The 24,610-nt window shown below is 44.0% G+C and overlaps 2 protein-coding genes across 2 annotated transcripts in view; one reads left to right on the top strand and one right to left on the bottom strand.

Annotated features, from left to right (window-relative positions):
* Positions 1-58: 58 nt before the first annotated feature.
* DDX20 (DEAD (Asp-Glu-Ala-Asp) box polypeptide 20) lies at positions 59-6,170 on the top strand (the record flags this gene model as incomplete). Its single annotated transcript, XM_009081225.1, has 10 exons — positions 59-153; positions 301-469; positions 1,159-1,273; positions 1,356-1,498; positions 2,110-2,248; positions 2,503-2,561; positions 3,196-3,278; positions 4,132-4,237; positions 4,323-4,424; positions 5,059-6,170. Coding segments are annotated over 10 exons (2,123 nt in total), but the record flags the coding sequence as incomplete, so codon positions are not given.
* An 8,018-nt stretch (positions 6,171-14,188) lies between these two features.
* Positions 14,189-24,610, bottom strand: part of LOC103808443 (potassium voltage-gated channel subfamily D member 3-like) — a 35,168-nt gene continuing 24,746 nt past the window's right edge. Inside the window, exons 6-9 of the mRNA XM_009081224.1 lie at positions 20,607-20,699; positions 17,674-17,730; positions 16,482-16,729; positions 14,189-14,390 (exon numbers count right to left, since the gene is read on the bottom strand). Of these exons, the coding sequence (XP_009079472.1) occupies positions 14,189-14,390; positions 16,482-16,729; positions 17,674-17,730; positions 20,607-20,699 (600 nt within the window). The remainder of the gene's footprint in view (positions 14,391-16,481; positions 16,730-17,673; positions 17,731-20,606; positions 20,700-24,610) is intronic.

Here is a 24,610-nt window from a genome sequence, read left to right as displayed (position 1 = left end):
GATGAGGTTATAACCCCCTAAGCTATGCCCTCTGAGCGTTGTGGTGGCTTCTTTGCAGATCTCATCGTGCAGGCCAAGTCTGGCACGGGCAAAACGTGTGTGTTCGCCACTATCGCGCTGGATGCGGTGCTGCTGGAGAGTTCGGCCACGCAGGTGAATTTGGGATGGGGAGTCGCTTTTTTGGAGGAGGACAATGGGCATTGCCCCCCTCGAGACATTGCCCTTTAAATCATCACAACGCTAGGATTTAGTTTTCAGCTTCATCCTGCTGCTTTCACGTTTAATCCTTGCCCCTCCCAGATCCTGATCTTGGCGCCCACCAGGGAGATTGCCGTGCAGATCCATGCAGTGATCACAACGATTGGGATTGAAATGGAAGGCTTGAAATGTCATGTGTTCATCGGAGGGACTCCTCTGAACCGGGACAAAGTCCGGCTGAGGAAGTGCCACATAGCAGTTGGCTCTCCAGGTAAGGATGAGCTTTGTTGTGCTTCAGGTGCTGTGTGATTCCTCACAGTGCAATAATTGGTGTTTCTGACATCTGGATTGGGGTTTTTTTTGCTGTTCCTCATAGAACACAGCTTCAAAGGCCACTGCCAGAGACATTTTGATAGTTTTACTGAGAGATTGTTTCTAGTGAGAGATTTGACAGGTTGAGAGTGTTGGGCCTGTTCAGTCTGGGGAAGAGGAGGTTGTGTGGAGACTTCACAGCCCCTTCCAGGATCTGAAGGGGCTACAGAGAGGCTGGAGAGGGACTCTGCATCAGGAACTGGAGTGACAGGACAGGGGGGAATGGGTACAAGCTGAAAGAGGGGAAATTTAGGTTGGATATTGGGAAGAATATAGTTCCTTGTGAGGTTGACACTGGCACGGCACAGGTTGCCCAGAGAAAGCTGTGCCTGCGCCATCCCTGGGAGTGTTCCAGGCCAGGTTGGATGGGGCTTGGAGCAACCTGGGCTAGTGGAGTTTGTCCGTGCCCATGGCAGAGGGTGGAACTGGATGATCTCTAAAGTCTTTTCCAGCCCAAACCAGTCTATGATTCCCAATATGCCCTTTATAAGGCTTATTAAAAAATTTTTAAACCCCTTTAAAATTCATCATTAGGACCTTTCAGTGAGTATTTCTGAAGTTCTTTTTCTCTCTCTCTCTCCTGTGTAGGTCGAATAAAGCAGCTCATAGAGTTGGACTACTTGAACACAGCCAGTATTAGGCTTTTCATCCTGGATGAGGCTGACAAGCTGCTGGAGGAAGGAAGCTTTCAGGAGCAAATAAAGTGAGCAAAAACATTTTTCTCATGCATCTAACATTAGGTTAGATACATTTTGTTTAATCATTCCCATTTCTTTGCCTCACAGTTGGATTTACTCTTCACTTCCAGCCAATAAGCAGATGTTGGCTGTCTCAGCTACTTACCCTGAGGCCTTGGCTGATGCTTTGTGCAGGTACATGAGGGAACCAACGTTTGTGAGGCTGAACCCTACTGACCCAGGCCTCATTGGTAAGGGAATAAACACCATTTATAGTGATACTGATCAGTAGGTTAAGAGGATTATATTAAAACCAAGCCATGTGCCTTTATAATACGTGATTTTTTTTTCATAATCTCACTCCATAAATGAGTTAATTGGTTTATGAAATATTTATTCCTGGTGTTGTTATGGTGAAACTTAGGTTTACATTAAATATGAGGAATAAAATCTTCCCTGTGAGGGTGTGAGACACTGGCACAGGTTGCCCAGAGAAACTGTGGCTACTCCATCCCTGGAAGTGTTCCAGGCCAGGTTGGATGGGACTTGGAGCAACTTGTGCTGGTGGAAGTTGTCCCTGCCCATGGCAGGGGTTGGAACAAAATGGTCTTTAAGGTCCTTCCAACCCAAACCAGTGTGAGATTCTGTGTATTTAAAACATCAATGATAAATAAAACTCTCTGTTTTTCCTATCCATTCCAAAAAATGTGTCAACCTTTTACAAAAAACCACTCCTGGTGGTTCTGATTTGGCACATGTTTGTTTTCAAAGCCTTTGTTGGAGCTGCAGGAACACATGTTTACATAGCTCTGTGCCTGTGTTTATTGCCACCCTTAATCTGTGCTTCTGGTTCCTTGCTCAGGGCTGAAACAATACTACAAAATTGTGAATTCCCATCCACTTCCACATAAAACATTTGAGGAAAAAACTTGTCACCTACAGGAGTTGTTTAGCAAGATTCCATTCAACCAAGCCTTGGTCTTCTCCAATTTGCACAGCAGGTAAGAAACTTGGGATAAAACCCGTACAAAGCTTGTTGGAAAGCTGTGGGTGTAATCAATCAGGGATAAATTTATGAGACCTAAAAGGTCTCAGAGTAGTCTGCAAAGTTCAGATCTGAAATACAACCTGAGGAATGCTGTGAAATACTGAAAAGAAAGGAGTGTAGTTAGGGAATGTAGTCCTTGGCTGTAGAGAACAACCTGTTGTTAAGGAGTGGGTTTGTTTCCAGTTCACATTGTGTGTATTCCATCAGGGCTCAACATCTGGCTGAAATCCTGACATCCAGAGGCTTTCCTGCCGAGTGCATTTCAGGTGAGTCCAGTCAGAACTTCCTCATTCTACTGAACTTGTGCATAAATGTGACCTAAAATAGGAAAATTTAATCTCAAATCCTACTTTGCTTCCTCTGGTTAAAGAGCTCAGAACAACATTTGGGGCCTCATAGGTTGTTAGGACTTAATGAATGTAAAGATGAATTGAAGTTTAGCTTTCCTGGTCTCACATGTGTTTGAGAGTCACTTTTGTAGATGGATTGGCTTAGTAAAGAGAAACTTTACTGCTCTTTGCAAGTGTTGAACTTAGCTCTATAGAGAAGCCAGAAATAAAGGTTTAACACCTCTAATATCAATTAGAAACACTGAGTTATCACTTCAGCAGTGCTTTCCATGGCTTGTATATTTAAATAAAATCCATCTAAAGTCAGTGTTGTCCAAGTGGGTTAAGTATCTACATAATTAGTTTCTCTTTCAAACAAACAAAATAATTTATTTTTGTCATCGATTTCCTTATTTTTCAAATTCTGTTTATTTCTTCTTGACATCTTTAGAGCTGATGTTCGAGGAAGTTTCTCTCAACATCTTTCTGATGATACAAACCAGTGTTTTTCTAGAATTTGAGGGGCATAAAGCTGAGCAATGTAAACTCATTCTAACTTTCATCTTTCTAGGCAACATGAACCAAAATCAGCGACTTGACGCGATGGCGAAATTAAAGCAATTCCACTGCCGAGTTCTCATCTCCACAGACTTGGTGAGTTTTTTGCTGCTTCCAAACAAGCTTTCTTACAGATTTTATTCCAAATTTGTTGCCTGCTAGGCAGGTTTCACAGCGTACAGGAGAATTGCACATGAAGTTAATTCAGAGAGTTAGGTTTAACTTGGGATGGAAGGGAACATAAATGTGCTGATAAAGCATTGTGTGACTCGGTGAAGCTTAGAAATTGTCTCCTATCCTCATCTGCCTGCCCATGGCAGGGGATTGGGAGTAGATGGTCTTTGAAGTCCCTACCAAACCAAACTTTGAGCTGCTTCAAAAGTAGTTTTTAATCAATCTGTTGCTTTGCAGCAGCTTACAGGTGTTCCATGGGAGTAGTGTCCTCCTTTGGGTAGGAGCTGTGGAAAGGAATAGTTTGTTTCTCTAGTACAATACTCCTAATAGTGACAGTGCAAACAGCTAAACAGAGCAGAGGTTCTCTTTGAGGCACTGTCAGCTTTTTGTGGTTGATCTGTGTTATATTGTTTGAGGTCCTACCATAAGTTGATTTCTCGTGCACTGGACTTCTTGGTGCTGGGGGCAAACCCTTCTGGCTTGTGGGTGTTCCATAGCAGAATAAGAAATTTGATCCCTAGTTTTCATATCCTGAAGTAATATGACTCTTTTACCTGTAATGCTGGAAAATTGTAGGAGTTTTATGGTGTATTATAACAGCTAAAAGTTACTACATGTTTACTTTGTTGTGAGTACCAAATGCCTTAGGAGTAACTGCAGGGAGGTTGGACCAGGTGGTCCCTTCCAGCCTCCCCCAGTCTGTGATTCTGTACTGATTTAAAGCTTTTCTGAGCATATTCAGTCATCATTTCCCTTCTCTCCTTATTTTATCAAGACATCTCGTGGGATTGATGCTGAGAAGGTGAACCTGGTCATCAACCTGGATGTGCCCCTGGACTGGGAGACCTACATGCACCGAATTGGCAGAGCTGGTCGCTTTGGTAAGGACAGTCCTGGGCAGTTGTGGAGCTTTCCCTGCCATTCCTGGCTCTGCTTGGTAATTTCACTCTCTGTTGTGTGCTACAGGCACTTTAGGTTTATCTGTGACCTTCTGCTGCCGTGGGGAGGAGGAAAACATGCTGATGAAAATTGCTCAGAAGTGTAATCTGCAGCTGCTTCCTCTGCCAGGTGTGTTCTGTGCTAGGAATGCAGCTGGGTTTGGGTTGTTTTGTGTTGCTCACAGCTTCAGGTAAGTCCACAAGGAGCTCACATATGTCTTCTGTGCTGGAATTGCTTTGCTTTTAGTCCAGGTTTTCAGACTTTCTGCTAATGAATCCTTGTGTGTGGAGCAATAGCAAATGAACTGAGCCTGTGGATAGGGACAGGAGCTTTGTAGTCAGCAACTCCATAGCTACTTGGATTTCCCAAACTCTGGTATTAAGCCTTTCTCAGGCTGTAAGATATAGTAGGGAGGAAGTAAGGAATTATTAACATAGCAGATTTGCTTCCCTTGCTTTGCCATAAGCTGTTCTGCTAAAAATGGAGCATTTTTGCCTAAGCTCTAGCTTTATCTGGTCAAGTAGGAGATGAAAAATAGGTGACAGGTAATGCAGTGCTGGTTGTGCTGGTCCAACTTCTGGTGCCTTCCATGAAGGAAATGTTCTGCCTCTGTGAGCTCTGTAAGGAATTGAAGAGGTTGGTTTGTAGCCCTGATTTAATATCTTAACATGCAGTTTTGCAGAGCTTTTACTTGGGTACTCATTTGAGTTCTAGAGGGAAGGATGCACTTGACTGAGTGCCTGCTTGTCTCCCTGTTGTACAGAGCCAATACCTCCTGGAATAATGGATCAATTTGAAAGTGGAGAGGTAGAAGTCAAACCTGCTATACACACAGCTCCTCTGGTGAATTGTGACACTGTGTGCCTTAAACCAGAGGAACCAGTGCTGCAGCCTGTCCAAAATGGCTTTTCAGAGGAACCTCAGCCTCTCTCTGATCTTCCAAGAAGTAATTCTTCTGTGGAAAGGCCAAAAAAAGCTCCAAAGCAAAAGCAGATCAAAAAGGGCCCAAATTCTGCAAATACAGAGAAAAGCAGGCGAAACTCCCAGACCTCCAATTGTGACAGAGAACAGAGGAATCAAGTCAAAACTGTCTCCAGGACTGAAGAACAACACAACACTCACCACTCTCAGACTCCAGACAAGGAGGCCTTGAAAAATTATCTTCCCAAAATTCCATGCTTGTCTTCCTTCAAAAAAAGACTCAGCAATCCCTGGAGCTACTCAGATTTTTTTGAGGACTATGAGTATTTCCTTAAAGAAGGGTCGGAGAGAGAGGTGGAAATTGTAAGGAGCTATTCAGGCCCAGGGGAACAACGTGAGCTCCCCAGAAATGGGGATGTGGAGTGGGAGGAGATAGAACATCACACAGAGACACTAGCCAATGGTGATGTGTCCAGTGACAGTGATGGGTCAGACAGTTCCAGGACTTCCTCTAGTAGCAGGGAGAATAACTCCTGCTTGGAAGCCTTTTCAGACACACAGGAGAAAAAATTTGTCCCCACAGCCCCTCGGGGTCGTGGAGGATTCTGTCCTACACTAGAGAAGCCTCAGGAACAATCACAGGTCCCAAAGCAAAAGGAAGTGAAAAAGAAAGTTGGGAAACAAAACACTAAACAAAAGAAAAGCCAAACCCATCACTTCTCTAGCTCTTCCACAAGGAAAACTGAAGAGGACTGTACCTGCAGCTCTGGGGATGGTGATGCTCCATATATGGATTGGAGTTATGAAGACTACTGGAAATCTTACTATGAAGCTTGGGAAAACTACTATGCAGCACTGTCTCACTACAGGAAAAGTTGCAAGCAGTTCAGTTGGATGAATGCCTACAATGTCAACTCTGTGTATCTCGAGGAGCTGATGAAAAGTGGGGATTGATGTAGGGATGGGCTGGTTGGTTCCATGATTGGACACTGGAAACAGTGCTGGTCTGAAGGACATAGACAAACAGACACTGTTTGGGATTGAAGAAAAATGTTGTCTTTTTCTAAGCAGTTGTGTCTAGGTAAATGTTTTATTTACACATTCCCGTGATAAGTGTTCTAAGTTGTTAATAAAAGGAAAAGAAAGACAGCTGGATGCTCATTGGAATCTGTACAGTCCAGAGTAAACCAAGGATGATAACAAGCAGCCACTTAGGTGTAAGAAATGACAGTAGGGAGAAAATACACTTGGCATTGGTTTGTATTTCATAGAATCATGGAATGGTTTGTGTTGGAAAGGACCTTAAAAATCATCCAGTTCCATCCAGGGACACCTTACACTAGACTAGGTTGCTCCAAGCCCTGTCCAGCCAGGCTTGGACACTTCCAGGACTGGGACAGCCACAGCTTCTCTGGACAACCTGTACCAGTTCCTCATCACCCACCTGATTGTCTTCTCTGTGACTTCTGGGTCAGGATGAACTCACTGTGAGACTCCCTGGTCTGTTTTCACTTGGTGATCATTACACGTTCCTAACTCTCTTAGTAAACACCAGACACTGATTATCTCCCAGAGAAGTGGCAGAGTCAAACTTGCATCTCAATGCCTGTATTGCTAATTTCGATCCAGTTAATTACCACTGTATAAATAACAGTTCCAGAGCAAGGTGTGCAGCAAACTCTGTGCTACAGGGTGGTTTAATTATCTACAAAATGTGCAGCAATCATAATTGCTCTGTCCCTCTGGGTGTGACAGTATCAGACTCGCCACACTTACAGGAAAGCTTTAATTAGAAATGAAATTACCTATTAGTGCTAAAACTAATTGATAGTTCCTGTTTGGCTTGCAGTGCTGTCCTGAAGCAGGAAAAGTTGGGAGTGCTGCTGGCTCAGGGGGCTGACCCTGGGTTGACTCCACACTAATTGTGAAACTTCATTCTCTAGTTTTAGTGTGTTTGGGATCACAGAGATTTCTTCAGCTCCTTTCCTTGGTTTCTCAGTGTTCCAGTGTTCCCTAGAGCAGACACACTCTGGATTTGGTTGGATTTTGTTCCTGGAGCAGAGTAAGTCTGGAATTACTTGGAGCACTGTGTCCTACATATTATGAACTCTACTTCCAAGGACAGTTGCTTTAATTTGGGTGAGGGATGTCTCAGGGATGCTCCATTGCTCACCTTCAGCCACTGGAGAAGTACACTAAGCTTTCTCAGTTTGTAAATCCCTGGCCTGAGTGTTCTTAACATTCTCTGTGCTAATCCTATGGTGCCCCTGGTCCTTCTTGGGGAGTGATGGCTCTAAACTTCATACTCCTCAGTGTGCAGAAGGATTTCTAACCCTGACTGAGCTCAGGAGTGGCCTGGGAATGCAGCCTGGGCTGTGCTCTGTGCTGGGCTGGTGTGAGCTTTGCCTGCAGCTGAGGCACTGGAGGCTCCTAGTGGGACTCAGCCTTTACTACAAGAGAGTAAAATGTGTGTAGGCTGTTAGAAGTCACCCAGTAAGTGATTTCAGTGTCTGCTTTAGTTTTAAATGTTGCCTCCAAGTGATTTTTGCTGATGTGATTGAGAGCAGCTCTCCTTGTTTTGTGGCTGAGCCAAGCTGATCCTATCTGTGTTATCAGATGTAAGACTTCAGCCTGAACCTCATTGCCAAGCTGAGGGTGCCTATAAAAGAAAGGCATAACATGCTCTGAATATGTAATAAACATATCATTAGATGTAGTTTTCCTTCTGTACTTTTTTTCTTACCTTACTCCCTTTGTGTCATCAACTCCTCCAGGGAGGGAGTTCACCTAGTTTTTGTCTGCAGCATTTGAAAATGCCAATTTTGTTCCCAAGATGAATTTTGCTCATAGAATTTTGCTACTCTGAGCATTCAAAAGGAGAACAGTGCAGTAATACTCTACAGGATCTGCATTTTTGCTCTCCTGTAACATCTCCCTGTTTTCCTTAATGGTCACTTAAATGAGAGTTTTTAGTCTTGAAATACAACTCAACACCCAAAGTTCTCCAAAAGAACCTCCCAGACTTTGTTTTTCTTTTTTTTTTTTTTTGAGAAGAAATCTACAGCATCCTCTTGGTATTTGTGGCACATACTCTGTTTAATCCAGATTGGATACATCAGGTACAGCAGTGGCACAAGACTCAATACTGTAAATGATATACAAGTTTCAACATATGCACTACAATTCCAAAAGAAGACAACAGGAAACTTGGTTCTTCTAGAAAGTTGTTCTCAAATGAAGCTACCTGCAGTTGTGTACAGTACATTTCGTCTCTGTCCTCTGATGTTTGGAAGCAAAGCCCATTGAGAGTACCAAAATAGAAAATAATAAGGTTGGAGAGCTTCTTAGAACATAAAACTCCTAAAGAAAACACCATTGCATTGGAATGCTGTACTGATCTATCAAAAATAGACCATCACACCAGTGTGTAAGAGACTTCATTGGTCCAAGGAGCCTGTGGAGCTCCCAGTCATCACAGCAGGATGGAGAGGAGCACTTGGGGTGGGTGGGACCTTCTCCCCCAGACAGCTGGGACTCCTGGGCCTAGCACTAGTTTAACTCAGACTGGGAAAAAACCCCACGTGCACACGTACACACACAAGGGACAGACTGAGAACAGAAGGGATTTTTTTTTTTTTCACGAGCTCTTTGTCACCTGATCTTTGAACTGTTTCACCTGAAGTGTTTCTGGCACAGGTTTTGCTTTCTGAACAGAAGTAGCAGTTCTGGTGTGCTGTCTCCAGAATTCCCTAGGGAGGGAAGGGATTTGTGTGTGTGAGGGGGTCAGGGATTGAGCTTCACTGATTGAAAGAGGAGGTGTTAATTTGTAGACAGGTTGTGTAATTGGCAGAGAGGTGAGATGACTTCTTCGAGGTCACTGAGTGATGGATCAGGAGGAGCACATGGATTTCTGTGCTGGCTCCTGGCTCTGATGGATGTGTTGCCCTTCTTTTTGCTCTTACAGTTTTAAAAGAGAAAAATCATTATGAAGAGTGTCCCTGGCAAAAGTGAAGCCTCAAAACTTGGGCTTTAAAGCCATTTATCTAGTGCAGTTTGCTGGAAGTGTTGGAGAGAAACAAGTGATTTTAAGCAATCAGTTAAGATCTAATTGATGGATAAATTATGTGGAGAAAGTATATTATTCACCTAACTTTAAAAGCAAAATTGATAGTGTAGATGAAAATTAAGCTGATATTTAGTTGATCAATGCTATTTACCAACCATCCATGAGTGTTTTGTACCACCTTAGTCCAACAGATAAAAACAGTCCATGGTTCAAGGGATGCTACAACACACAAATTAAATGTGATTTTTAATTGACTGGGTTTGCTTTATAATACACATAAGATACAACATGTTTGCAACCTCTTCACTTAAAAAAAAAGCGAAATATTTGAGGAAACATTGCTCTCTTTAGCTGGTTTTAATCTGATTTTCATGCACACCTTGAGCTGTCTGAACTAGAGTCAATGGTGAGATGCAGTGCAGGTTATCAACAGTTTTAGGTTCAATAAGTGGCATTGATTCAAACTGAGTCATTGTGCCCAATTCAAAAACCTATTTTGAATCATCCATTAACTTTATTTCACACTGGAAGCTAAGTATGTTACTTAGTTTATCTTTTCCCCAGGTCACTTTCAACAATGATAATCATTGAACAGATAAAAGGAATTTCTGGGAGAGAAATTTGCTGGGGAAAGTTTTCTGTACCTCTTGTGGAAAGGAGAGTAATTTAAATGGTCCAAGGGAGTAGAAATGGCAGCAAGAGAGGGGAAAATAAGGAGAGAGTTATGACTGAACAGCTGGAAAAATCCTTGACATTGAGGTCTATCACTCTGGAATAAGCTCTCCAGGGAAACAGTTAGGAGTCCTTGGAGGGTTTTAAATCTCAACTAGAAAAGGCAATGCAATAGATCACAGTGAAGGATCTGGTGCTGATGGAGGATGGATTGAATTTTCTGACTCTTTAATTTTTGCCTACTAGAATGTGTTACCTGTGGCCAATTCCTTAAGACTTTAAGGAAGAGCAGATGGAAGTCAAAGCCTAGATGTGAAAGGTGTTTCTCACCATTCTCTGCCAATTGGATGTGACTCCTATTTGCAGCCCAGTGCCAGGTGAGAAGAGTAAGTTTGTCAATAGAATATCCTGAAAACCTGTGAAAATACTTTTCCTTCCGAAAATGCTTTGGAAAGGGAACAAAATGCTCAGAAAAAAAAAAGAGTTGGCTCCTTTGATATTCTGAATATTGCTTTAGAAAAGCCTGGAAAAAAAATAATCCACTTTATTTTCATACAAATGATCAATTTTTATCTGGTTTTAAAGGAACTTTTCTAACACTATAGAAGGAGTGGGGGGAAGGGAAAGGCTTGGAATGAACTGCCAACACACTGCTGATGTTGTGTTGAGCAGTGTGGCTAATCAGGCTGTTTTCTGGAGAAGCCCTTGCCATATGCCTCAGGAATGACCAGGATTGCAGGGGGATGTGCTGGTTTTGTGTCGGGATCAATGGATGTATGTGGCCTCTGGAAAAGGAGAGGGATGCTGGTAAGTCAGGGCAGTACTGGGATGGCTGAGAACAGCCCACATCCTTCAGTGAAAGTTGTGGCTTAGGAATTTTCAGGAGGGACTTGGCCTTGTCTCAGCAATGGTTTGAAGTTGCTATTTAAAGGTTAGAAAGAGCCTTGTGGTTTGGGACAGCCTAGGATCTGTGGCTGTAGTGCAGTTCCCATGCTCTCCCATGCAAATGCTTTCCCTTTTTCCCTGTTTGCATTCCAGGGATGCTCTGCTATGCCCTACCCACCACTGAGAGGCAGAGACAGATCCTGTTTGTGCTGTTTCAGAGCTTTCCCAGTGAGGCTGTGGCTGTGCTGTGCAATCCAGGGAGGTTTTTGCAGAGCACATTGCCAAGTGCTTTGGGAAGCATTACTCAGGCTACTTCAGTTCAGTGGATAAAGAGAGCGAATGCTTCCGTTAAAAATATTTTTAGCCCTGTTCCTCTAGGCTCAGACTTCCTTCGTTTTGTCTGGTTTTATCCTTGGAGAGTCTGTGCTGAGGAACTGACTGCATGGGGCAGCACCTGCTCAGGTAATGGCAGAAGAGGCAAGTCATGTATTTCTGAGCAAGGATAACAATTCCTCTTCCATGGAAGAGAGCAGAGCCCTGACAAGCTGAGCCCAAGCAGCCAGCCAGAAACCCCTAGCACTGGTTTTCCTCCCTACTATTTTTTTTTCCTCTTAAAAATGTTGAATTTTACAGTCTTTTTTGTTGTTGTTTCAAAAAGCCTTTGATTAATAGCAATAAAAAGCATCAACAGTGCTCTGGGCAGGGGCTGCCAGGATTGCTATTTACAGGTAAATGGGTACAGAGAGGTGAAGTGGCTTGTTCAGCACTCCACAGTCAATCAGGACTAAGAAAGGCAGCACCAAGAATCCGTGTGGAATCCCTGATTCTTTGTAGGTTTTTATTCCTCTACCCTGTCAGCTCGGTGGCATTTCCCCCTCACTCTGTGCCAGTGTAAAAATGAAGTTGGAAGGTGGGAAGTGGTGGAGAGCAAAGGCCTCTGATCTACAAGGGTGAGGGTGTTCAGATGGGGAGCAGATGATGACAGGTAATGAAATGAAAGCAAAGATCAAATTAAAAAACATCCAGAAAAATGATAAAAAAACACCTCAATAATGGGAAGATTAACTGCAGTATAACCTCCTACAGGAAGCAGCATAAGGCAAAGCTTTTGAATCATTTAAAACAGGACTAAACCTAGTTTTGGGTAACATATTACAGCACTGGAATAAATGACTAGAAGCTGGTGCAGCTACTGGAGGCTTAGCCATAGCCTTACTATTCCTAGGATGTTTTAGGATTCTAAGGAGGGTATTGGGTTAATGCATCAGCCCCTCTAGACTAGCAGGATTTGCTAACAAAGCAGGTTGCTAGCTCGTATGTAAGTCAGCATGTAGGTCTAGTAATTCTCTATACATGTATGTGTCTGTAGTTATTTATATGTGTATGTATATAAATCTTACATCAGGATAGATTATGACAGATGTTAAAAAAAAAAGTCATCCCTTTGCTAAATCAGCCTCAAACATGCTTGGAGTTCTTCTTTTAACTCTTGATGTTGGTAAAATTACTGTTCAGGACAGGACACTTGATGTCTTGTTATCTACAAGCTGTTGGGGGTTAGTGCATTGCCCTTTGGTGGAGGGTGTAGGGCCTTGGAAAGGTTTGTGTGTGACCACAGGAGTTAGCCAAACAGTGTAGGATGAGTGGGAGGGTGGGAGATGTTCCTCACTCTGCCCTTCATGGGTCACCCCTGTGGGAAAAGGGCACTGGAGAAAGGCAGAATGGGAGCAAATAAGTTGCTCTTATGGAGGGGGAGAGAGGAAATCAATTTTGTTTCCTTACAAGAAATCATTCCTAGAAAGATCTCAGCAAGAGGTGACCACAGATTAGTCAAAGAATTGGCTTCTTGGCAGTACCACACAGTGTTCCTTCAGTTTTTGGTTGGTTTAGAAGTACAGGATTAGACTTTCCCCAAACTCAGTGTAAAGCTGTGAAAAGCAAATGCTGTCTGTACCACACTGCATCCAATGTTTTCCACACTTCAGTACTGCTCTCCCTCCTCAAGTAGATCCTGTGCTGGGACTGGAGAACTAAAATTACTAACCTAATCTATCCCCAAATTCAATGCAACCCAGAAGCCATTGATGAGACAACTGGAGCCCTAAGACTGTGAAAAAGCCAAATACCTCTCTGTCCATGCAAGATATTTGGCTCTGGGGTTAATTATTATCAAGTATAAATCCAGACATTATTTGGCTACTATTTACAATGGGTTGTACGTCCAGTGCTAGCAAAGAAAGATATATCTAGAAACCAAAACTGAAAAAAGCATGGGCATACATTACAAGAAACCTCTGTTAGACTCAGGAACGCTGGATGCAGTTGAGTTCAGTGCTTTCATCCTTTGCCAGTTGTGTGTACAGTATTAAAAAAGAATCCTACCTCTTTTTTTATATTTTTTTGTCCTTTTTAAAAATACAGAACTGTAGTCTAGTCACACTCTTACAAGTAAAGTGATAACAAAAATAGAAAGCAGATACCCAGGTGGGACTAAAACTCTACTAAAGCCTTTTTTTTTTTTTGTTTCTTTTTTTTTTTTAAGTTGTTTTCTCCACAAATATGTTTCCACAGACAATAATTAGCAGACAAACACACTGTTTGCAATTGCACTGTATTGACTTAAAAGGCTGATACAAAATTGTCTAAATAAAGAATGTCATCCAGGGTGGAAGAGATGTGTGTGTGTCTGTGTGTGTGTGCTGACACATGGTTGTGTTTTCCTGCTGTGCACCCACTCATGGAAACATGCTCTGCTCTTTTAGCTCAGTGGTGTTCTACACACTCACACACACACACACACACACACACAGAGGAATGGGGAGAGATTTCGGTGACAAGTGGCTTCTTTTGTCTACATCTTTTCCTATAAAAGAAAAAAAAAACAACACGTGAAATTTTGGTTGGTTTCAAGGTTCTGCTCCATGAAGGAAAAAAAAAATTTTCACAAAATCCATTGTTTTTCACCTTTTCAGTCATTTCCTCATGAATAAATATTATCCATTAAAAACCTTTAAAAAGGTGCTGCGATACACAGTGTTATATTCCGTTTTCTTTAGTGACTCTCTTGTTGCCATGATGATTCTTCCCCTCAGCAGGTGATTTTTGCCCCATACCATGGCACACCACGCTCTCCATGCAGGTTTATCCTTTAACCAGCCTCTTCCTCCCTTTCCTACTCCTTCCTCAGTCCATGTCTGACCAAAGCTGCCTTGGTAGGTCTCCACTGCTCATCCCATGCCAAAACCATCACGTTGGTCCATCCAGGCACAAGTTGCAGCAAGAAAGGAACATGGAGGTGTGGAGGGAGAGGGCCACTGGTCTTCCAGCCTCCTTCTGTGCATGAGACATCTTACAAGGCAGAGACCTTGACTATGTTGCTCGTGGTGGTGGTGGAAATGTTCGTGGAGTGGGCAGGGCTGCCCGGGGGAGGTCGCTCGCCCTCGGGCGTGAGCGCCGGCGGCGTCGGGATGCTGATGATGGCTGTGGTGATTTGGGCAGCTTTGCAGTTCGGTCTCAGCCCATCATCTGATTTCATGTTGAGGCTGGAACGACTAGAAAACAAATTTAGTGCTTGGCTTGTTTTGTAAAACGAAGTAGGAGAAAGGATGGGAGGGATTGTGGGGCTTGATCAGGAGCTTATTCCTCCGGACGAAAGGCACTGAAATATTCAGAGGACTCTGCTTAAATGGTCCCCCTGTTCCTGCAAGGCATCATTTATGTCTACCCAGATTACACTAAGCTTTGGTAATGTTCCCCCTGGCTAGATCCAGCTTTTCACAGGGCAGATCATTCTGTTTCCATTTCATCCTTGCATAAGTCTAGTTTATTTAAGAGGCCATCTAAGTACCCTGTCCTGTGTGCTGCATCTTTCCAGGGCACAGGTTTCTGAGAGAGATGTTGTTTTCCTTGCATTTCAAATACCTCTTTCAACTTCATTGTCCCTTGATCTTTCCTATTCTTTTCTTCCCCCTCTCTCTGCAGTAGTTTCAAGGGCCTGGCAGCTGGGAGCATTCTTATTAGATCTGCATCAATTGCATCCTATAATTAATTACAGAGGGAAAATGATAGGTTGATTCTGTGCATCTGCACAGCTCCAGGACTCTGCTATTTACCAGCCCAACGTGTTCATTTTAAACACAAGGCCTGTCCTTTCAAAATGCAAAGCTCCCAGTTGGAAAGCTGTTGCTGTTGTTACCTCAGAGTGACTCACCCAGAGGAAGGTTCTTGATCTCTCAAGCATCCCAAGAACACAGCAGAACCCATTCTGCTCCCTGAATGCCTCAGGTACAAGCTGAGAGTGGGGTAGTTGGAACTAGGTGGTTCTGCCACTGGTAATCAGTAAACCCAGTTAGTTTCATTCCACATGAAAAACAACTTGAAAGCTTTCTTTTTTTTTTTCCTCTCTCCATTCTTCCACAGTTTAATAAGCAAGCGAAATAAGTGTTGACATTTAAAATATCACTGGCATCTGATTTAGCACCCAGTGAAATAGGCAGAGTAGTTGACATTCCCCTGAATTATTGCTTCAGGTGCTGGTTTAAAATATTGTCAGACTGAAAACTGAAATAGCTGAGACTTGTTTTGTGCTTATTCATTCATAATTCATGCTCTGAAATGCCCTTCTGGCACGAAGTCATCACTTGCTGCCCTAAAGGCAGCTTTGGTTCAGGTTCTACATCCCTTTGATAGAGTGGGGAGAAGAAGAATGGGAAGTTCAAAACCAGCCTTGGTGCCCAAGGAACTTAATGGGCTGAGGGGGATTGAGAAAGTAATTTAATACTTGCAAGAATGATATGGTGAATAAATGATTCTTTTTCAGCGAGTTACATATAAAAGGAAATTTTCAAAGTTTTCTATTAAGGGACAATTCACTTGTGTCATTTATGGCTTTTTAGGTGAGGGCTACAACGACACCAGTGTGAAATTCCTCCTTCTCTGGTTCCCAGTAATGTTTGGTGCTTACAGTTGCAATTTAGACTTTTGGACAATGAAAGTCAGTGGAGTGTGAGTGTCCCTGGGGGACCATATCCATGTGTACAGCTCTCTAATAGCATTTCCTGGCAGACACTATTAGCCTGTTGTTTTTCCCTGCTCCCAGTAAAGGTTTGGAAGCACTGGGCTATGAAGTGGGCTGTGAAGTGGTCCTGTGCCAGCTTTGGTGAGTGACCCACAGCTGGGCAGTGTGGTTAGCACTTGGAATTCATTCTTCTATGTCCAGTCTGGGCAGAGAAGAACCAAAGAATCTCCTGAGCTGGGAGGGACCACAAGGATCATCAAGTCTAACTCTTGGCCCTGCACAAGGCTGACCAAAATCCCACCCTGTGCCTGACAGTGTTGTCCAAACACCCCTGGGGCTCTGTCAGGCTTGAGGCTGTGACCACTGCCCTGGGGAGTTGTTCAGTGCCTAAACACCTCTGGGGGAAGAACCTTCCTAATATCCAAGAACTACACTATAGTCTGGCTTTGACCTGATTCTTCCTGTAAGACCTAGGAGCTTCTTTCCTTGGGTCATCACTAGAAGAGAAACAAAGATACTACCAGCACCAGACCCCTCTCCCTGACTGGAGAACAGTCCTGGAGGACCCTCCAGTTGGATGATGCACCTCGGAGGTTGACATGCAGTGAGAGTCTATGTACTATACCTTGTGGTAAGGGAGGGCTGCTCACTGCACTGGATGTGGATGGTGCTGAGCTCCTGCATGCTCCGGAGGCGAGTAGCTGGCACGCTGGAGTTGGGGAGGTGAGTGGTCTTCTTGTTGCGGCGCGAGCAGCAGGTGGTGGTCAGTCCGTGGTGGCTGGACAAGGAAGGGCTCCGAGACGAAGGGTAGTTCTGCATCGAGCTCTCCATGCAGTTCTGCTCGAACAGCTGCTCATCTATGAACTCATGGTTCTGGCAAGGGGAAAAAACAGGGTTGTTACTCTCTGGTGGCACCAACAGCTTTGGCCCAACAGCAGTTTGTGTTCAACGGCACCTTTTGCTAGGCTGGTGGGGTATACCAGCCCCTGGTCTGTGTGGGATCTCTCTGCCTCTGTGCCTGAAAACAGTTCACTGGGCAGATCTTACAAAGAAATGACTCTGCTGTCACTGCAACCACGAGAAGATTTTGCTCTCCTGCATCAGTAGAGGAATAAGAGGAGCTGTTGCAGTGAGAAAAGCACGAGAGTCTGTCAGTGCTGCTTTGCTTAGGTAGTCTGAGCTGGTTAATCTACTGTCTTCCAGTTCCCTTCAGTTTTGTGTCTGGATTCCAGAAGTGGCTTCAAAAACTCTGGAGTGCCACATGGTTATGAAACCCAAGGGGAGTTTGTGCTCCTTTTCCCTTTGTGCCTGGGGACAGGATTGTATTTTACTTGGGTGACCACCTGGATGTATAACTTAGCTGCAGGATGTGTCTTGCATTGGCTGTTGGGTTCAAAGCATCCCTGCAATGCGTTGGATGAATGGAACAGACATGGCAGGTGAGAGAGGAAAGTGTTTAGGGGAAGGAAATACAGAAAGCTGAATCTGTAAAGAGTTTTTGTGCTGAGGAACAAGAAATCCTGGAAGAAAGAACTCATATGTGTGTCTAGAAACACTCAGGTAGTTGTGGTGAACAGACTTTATCCAGTCCCTGCCAACATCAGAAAGGATGGGAAACAAAAGCAACCATGCTGAAGGCAGCCACCAGATTTCACTGGACCAACTAACAAGTCTCACAAGAAACAAGAGCACTGGATAGCCAAAGGGAGCCACGTGCACAAACTCCCAAGTACATGACTAGGAACGAAGTAAGCAAACACTCTCCAGACATGTCACAGAGACCACAGAGAAAACAGATCGAATTTAAAAGGAAATACCTTGATGGTGGAAGTTCGTACAGATAACAGGGGATCATCCACAAGATAGGACAATCCCTACGGGACAACATGCCAACAAAAGATAAAAACACAATTGATTGTCCATTCCAGCATTCAGAAGTTTAGTCCCAGCACTGCATCTCTCGCCTCAGCATTCCAACCAGCTCGCTCAGGTTTGAATGGGCAACTAGACCTTCTCTTCACCAAACCTTGCCTGAATCAGACCCCTTTGTTCTTCCTTAAGCTTTTTCATGTTATGTTCTTGGAAACAGAACAAAAGCAGTAACAACTTTATGGCTTTGATCTTTGGAGAGCTGAAGGCAAAGGAGAACAAAGTTTCAGCCGCTGATTCACAAGTCACGAATTGGAATTGTTTTGCCATTGCATCACCAATGGATGTGAGGTTTGATTGTCCTCTGAAAACACAGCAGGAAGGTTTGGGTTGAAGGACTGGATTCAATGCACTCAGCACTTGGAGGAAAAATGGCATGTGAATGTCCATACTCAACCTGGGAGTTGGAACGAGAGGAAAAAAAACCTCCTTTGGTTTGAACCAGCTCCATCTGTTGTGCTGATGTGACAAAGTAAACTCTGTTGTGGCAGCTACAAGTACTTCAGGGTCACTTTGCCATCTGACACAGCAGATTTGTGAGCTGTTCACAGCCATTCAGCTGTAAGGCTGTGTGTGCTGGTGACGACCCAGATACCGTGTCAATAAATAATGTGCTTGGAGGATCCTCCTGCCTAGTTTAAGGAAAGGTGAATTGCCCATTGAAACGAGTTTGCAACCATGGTACATTCCTCATTCCATTCCTGCAACTTGGTCACAAAATGACTCTTCAGTGTTTAGAAATGCTTTGACACTGATTTAAATTTTCAGGAGGAGAACTGTCACAGAGTGTTTGAACAGATTCTGTGATCTGCCAAATTTCCTCACAAACCCATTGAACTCTTTGGATTGATCATTCCAGACCAGAATCCCAATTGCTGTGTGACTTGATGCTGCATTGTGGTAATAACTGGGTGAAAAACATGAGGGAAAACACATTAGATCCTCTCTCTGAGTGTTAATCAAAATTCAAAGATCGCTGTTCCTGCCATTCTTTGCTGAAAAGAGCAACATTTGGAACATCCCTGGGACTCGGTGTCTGAGCAGGTTTGTGTGCTGGAGGCAATCTACCTTTGTTAGTGGGATAAGCTGATCCAGCCAGGTCTTAGGGTACCACATCCACAAATCATGTGCTTTGGCCACGTTACCTCCAGCACTCACCATCTCATTAGTAATGGGGCAACTCATGCAGCTCCCAGAGATGTTCACCTGCCCTGTGCAGAGGTCAGAATTTCTATAAGCCTTTATAAAATCAGGGCCCTGTAAGGGCACACCCTGCAGGCAGGACTGTCAGCTTGTGTTTGCTTCAGCCAATTTGTTCAAGTTTTCCAGTTGAAAGTATTTTTACCTCCAGCACTCACCATCTCATTAGTAATGGGGCAACTCATGCAGCTCCCAGAGATGTTCACCTGCCCTGTGCAGAGGTCAGAATTTCTATAAGCCTTTATAAAATCAGGGCCCTGTAAGGGCACACCCTGCAGGCAGGACTGTCAGCTTGTGTTTGCTTCAGCCAATTTGTTCAAGTTTTCCAGTTGAAAGTATTTTAGATATAGGTTTTTTAAAGGTTGAAGCGTAAAGTTCCAAACTGAAGAGTCAGATTGTGAAATATCTGCTGGTTATGTAACATCCAAAACTGGTAGAAATAAAGGCAAGATGAGTCTTAGAAAACAAATTCACTAGTCATTGATACAGGAAGAATCAGCTCACTCTCCTAGGCACGGTGACCTTTCGAGCTCGTTGGGCTCAGAGGTCATTAATTAACTAGTCATCTTCCAGTGTATCTCTGAGGCCTAAGTGGTGTTATTCCAGCATAAGCCAAACTATGGAAGTGAAGGTGATTTATCTAAAAGAAAGCTCTTGTAAGTCAGAAACTAAAAGTACACTTGATGACGGATGCAGATAGGAAAAAGCATGAATATTTCAAGTGTTAACCTCTCTTCATTCTTTCTAGAATGAATCATGGTATAGATAATGTGTTCCTTTACTGCAGAACCTTTTCTATACACCTGGAAGCAAAACATATGTATCAAATCAATATCTGAAATGTTCCCAGAGTCTTCTGCATACACAATCATTTAATAATGAAAAACAAAACCCTCTCTCCCAACACCTTGCACCATGCAAACAGAAATTCATGCTGTAGGAACTGCTTGAATGGCTTTGAGGTAAATTACCAGACTGAAGTGAGAAGATATGTGCAACCTTTAAACCCATTAGGAGAGTTCATGTGCTCTGACTCATCTCAAGGGCTAAAGGTGATTTTTTTTCCCCCAGCCTGTTGGCACTGGTGACCAGGTTGTGGTTTGGAGTCACAGGTAACATCTTCCTCTTAAGGCAGCAGAACTGTCCTCTATTGCTAATCAGCACAAGTGATGGGTGTACATGATGTGTGACTGACAGCACAAGACAAATGCAGTTTAGTTCTCTTTCAGAAGCACTGAAGAAATTCAACTTGTTGTTTCTGGGATCTCCCTAAGCCCATGCTTGAAAACCTATTTGCATTCAGGTGAACTTGACTGAGGAACCTGCTGTTGGCTTTGCACAGGTGTAATGACCGTGGAGTAGCAGAAAAATCACATATTTATCCTTTGCACAAGGATTATTTTTATCAGTTTAAGACGACAATGAAACAGAAGTGCATTTAACCCACTGCAGAGTATTCGTGGGAGCCTGAGTATCATCCCCCTGTGGCATAGCTGGAGGTGTGCTGAGTATGTCTGCTGGAGGGACACCTCAGAGCATACTGTGTGTACACCTTGGCCATGGGCAGCCCAGGCCAGGCACACAGCCCTGGTCGGTGTAAAAGGATCGTGTTGGTACTTACGGTTGTTTTTTCCAGGCAGTGCAGCAGATGGTGGTGTTGGCTTTCAATTAAGGAGGTGCCTTTAGTCATGTGCTGTTCATCCTCGGTGGATCCCTGAACAACCAACAAAAGAGGGAGGGGGGAATGAAACCCAAACCAGGTGTAAAAGCATGAAAACAAAGAGAATACCAGTACCAGCATTAGCTTGCACAGGGGTAAAGGTAACAGTTTCAGTGTTGGCATCTCTCAGGTTTTTCTCATCACCCTTATAGAATCATAGGATCATCAAGGTGGGAGGAGACCTCTAAGATCATGAAGTCCAACTGTTAACCTGTCACTGCTGAAACCCCTAAACCATATCCTCCAGTGTCAGATCCAAATGCCTCTTACACACTTCCAAGGATGGTGAATCCACCACCTCTCTGGGTAAAATGGGCTTACCTGATTTTTCTTCTTCATGATTTGGCTTGTAAACTCAGGTGAGGAGCTCAGCTTTGATCCAAACCCAGTGTGTCCTAGCTATTCCATAGCTGGGGAAGAAATGTGGGAAGGACTGGTGACATATGATCTCAGGGCTCAGGAAGCAGAAGGTAAAGAAGAAGAGAACCTATGCTGTTGTATTTTTCCAAAGTACATTAAGCATTTTAAGCTTGACGTGACCTTTGAAATGCCAACAGATGTACCCTGAACTCTAGTCTGTGTTAGGAGACAAAACACAAGCTGTCTTGCTCTCCCTGAGCTGAAAGCCTGGCACTGCCTGACCTTCAGGGCTGTGCTGGGCCCGTTGGAACTCGGGTGTGTTACTGCCAAAACCTCCTGAGTCACAGCCACACGTGGGATCAGGAATGTGAACCTGAGCCTCATGCTTTGGACTCTGTACTGCTGTTTGCAGAGACAGGACTCCTGGCTCTGGCTCTCCTCTTCATGGACATCACCAGCTGTTTGCCACACTAACTGCAATGTGTTGAAAAGGGGATATTCTTTCCCTCCCTTGGCATTATCTGTTGTTCTTGGGGGGTTATAGCAGGTCCTGAGGATTGGGTTTGGTTAAACTGAAGGTGTGTGAACTCCCCTGTGGCCAAGACCTCTTTGAAAGGGAGGGAGAAGGGAGAATCAGGCACATGCTGCGTATGGTAGAGTTAATATATACAAATTATCCTATTGAAGCCTATGTAGAATCACATAGGCTGGAAGGGACTCACAAGGATCATCAGTTCAATTCCAGGCCCTGCACAGGACAACCCCAAAATCCTTCCATATGCCTGAAAGCATTATCCAAATGCTCCTTGAGCTCTGTCAGGTTTGGGGCCATGACCCTGGGGAGCTGTTCAGTGCCCAAACACTTCTGGGGGAAGAACCTTTTCCTCATATCCAACCTAAACCTCCCCTGACACAGCTCCAGCCATTCCCTGTGTCCTGTCACTGGTCACCAGAGGGAAGACTCCAATGAAGAAGCATTGTGCAGCAGGGGCAAAGAGTTAATGTTCACATGAAATGTGGCAGCAGTTCCCTAGGAGAAGGAAGGTCCCATCTGCATTAGTTTCCTATGGTCTGTGGCTTTCACTTAGTGGTAAGTCTTCCTGGGATTTATGTTTTAATAACACAGCACACAGGAATCCTCCAAACTGACTTTGTGCATGGCTTAGCACAAAACCAGGACAAGGTAATGCTGTTCCAAAGCCCTCCCAGTCAAGGTGCTCGACTCATTGAAGAGCAACACCTGTACAAGTGGGAATCAGCTCTCCCCAGTTTCACCTGTGTCCTCTAACTGCTGCAATGTGGCTAACTAAGCCAACTGAGGTCAGCTGTGCTTGGGCAGCCTGGGCCTTGTGGGCAGGGGCTGGGCACAACTCAAAGCATTTAAGCTGGAAAGGTAGCAAAGGGAATGGTTTCACCTAGGAGGACATGGAAGGAGTTGGGATGGATAAGCTTCTTTTGGAAAGTCTGACTCTGTTCAAAGGCTTTTTGAGGTACTTTTGCTGGTCTGGTTTTGCCTTCTGCATTGGGGGTGTGTGTGGTGGTTTGGGGAAGAGGCTGCAGAGTTCTTAGTGGTTAGAATAAGCTGCAGATTTCAGCCCAGTCTCTCTGCTGTTGTTAAGCTGAGGGGCTTGATCTGCTCAAAACCTCTGAAATAGAAATGGATGAGAGATTGAGAACTTGTGTTCAGTATGTGCATAATGTTTAGCTGAAAAAAACTTTGTACCAAGTGTTCATCAAAACAGCATTAGCTTGATTTAGTCAGCTTGGGTGTGTGGGAGAAACCTAGGGCTTGGTGGTTTTGGTTTGTGCCCTGGACCAGTGGATCAGATGCTTCCATTCCTCAAAATGCAGCATGTTGCTTACACTGGGATCTGGTGATCAGATACACCCTGGAAATGGAAAGCAAAGAAGCAACTGGGGTTGTTTAGAGAGTTGCTATGCTATTGGAGCTCCAGGATTGCTTTTCTCCTTTTCTCTGTTATATGGTGGCAGATTCAAGGTCTGTGTTTTTAAGTATAGTTGTAAGATAATATCTCTAAGTTCCTGGTCTTGAAACAATCAGTGATTTAATGACATGTTGATCTGTGTGTGTCCTTGAGGACTTGAGCATTTTCAAAGACAATGACGTGCATTAAAATAACAATTAGGTGGTGTAAAATGTTTTCCTGTGCTCCACAGCTAAGAGGTGTCTGGTGTATCCTGTAATGTCCAAACGTGAAAGTCAAACCTGAATGTGTATGACATGAGTCTGAGCTTAGACATAAAACAGCAGTGTCTTAACTGCTCAAGAGAGGAAATGGGTGGGATGGGAGGCACAGCAAGAACATCTTGATGGAAGTGCCAAGACGTTGCCTGTTGCTCTCAAGGGAGTCCAGCTCAGCTCTGGTTGAAGCATTGCATTTAAACACACTCTTGTGTCCCAGTGATTCACTCTAAGTGCCTCGATGCCATTTCCAGGCTGGTGCTGTGATCCTTAAGTGAAGGAATAACTCTGTCTCTGACAGATGCCAAAACACATCTGAAGTGGCACATTAAGAAAGCTGACTTCGTGTACACAGAATTAATAGATTCCTATGGGAATGCATCTTAGGCAGGTTATGGATTTTTTTTGGTTGCTCTTATTTGGGAAGATGAGCATTCCCAGAAGTACTTTTTTAGAAGTGGCCTAAAAGAATAAAATAATCAGCTCCATTTTTCTTACTAATAATCCTCCTGGTGAGGTAACACACCCAGCAGGTCCTGTTGGTTCCCTGCTGGGTTTACTGACTCCACTGAAGTCTGTGTTGGAATATTTCCCATGGAAGTCCTTGGAAGCCCTTAAAGCAGATATGATACTGCACTAAAACACTGGGAAAGGAGAGAGGAAAGAGAATGTATTGCTAACAGTATCTTTTGATGAGGATTTGCTTGAGAGGAAATCTAAATGGGATCTAAAATCCAAGATAGAACTTGCATACCTCCAGCAGAAGACCTAAGCCAATTGTTAGATGTTGGCAGCACAGCTTAGTCTCTCCCTCTGCCTTCCATCCTGAGGCTTGTCCCTGATGGAAATGGCTCAAGGGATGGCAGTGACCAGGAGTAATGTGGAGTATTAGGGAGTGTGACTTGCACCTTGCCTTCCTTTCTTGCTTTCTTCACTCATCTCAGTGTTTCCAGGAAGAAAGACCATCCTGGTGTGCGAATTAAGCATGAAATCTGCAGGAGTTCCTGCCCTAGGCCAGTGACAGTGCCAACATCACTGAAATACTTGGCATTTTGGGAGTACTCTTGAGGAATGTGAAGCTATAGAGGCTGCATCAGTGGTACCTGTGTTACTGCAGGCAAACAAAACCTGTGTCTTCATTAGGAGAGTCTGGCTACAATGAAAAAGCTGGTGGGGGGAGGAGAGGACATGGTTTGCTTTTTGAGCTGGGATGCCAATTTTGCATGGGTTTGATGCCAGCTACCATTCAGTTTGTTCTTGGAAGACATTCAGTGAACTGCTGCTTGCTTGGAGGGAGGCTGAAACACACTAGTGTCAGTTCTGAAATGCAAAGTACTTCCAC

This window comes from Acanthisitta chloris, unplaced genomic scaffold (assembly GCF_000695815.1).
Source record: "Acanthisitta chloris isolate BGI_N310 unplaced genomic scaffold, ASM69581v1 scaffold17408, whole genome shotgun sequence".
Lineage (NCBI taxonomy): Eukaryota > Metazoa > Chordata > Aves > Passeriformes > Acanthisittidae > Acanthisitta > Acanthisitta chloris.
This window is presented reverse-complemented; position numbering and strand designations above follow the sequence as displayed.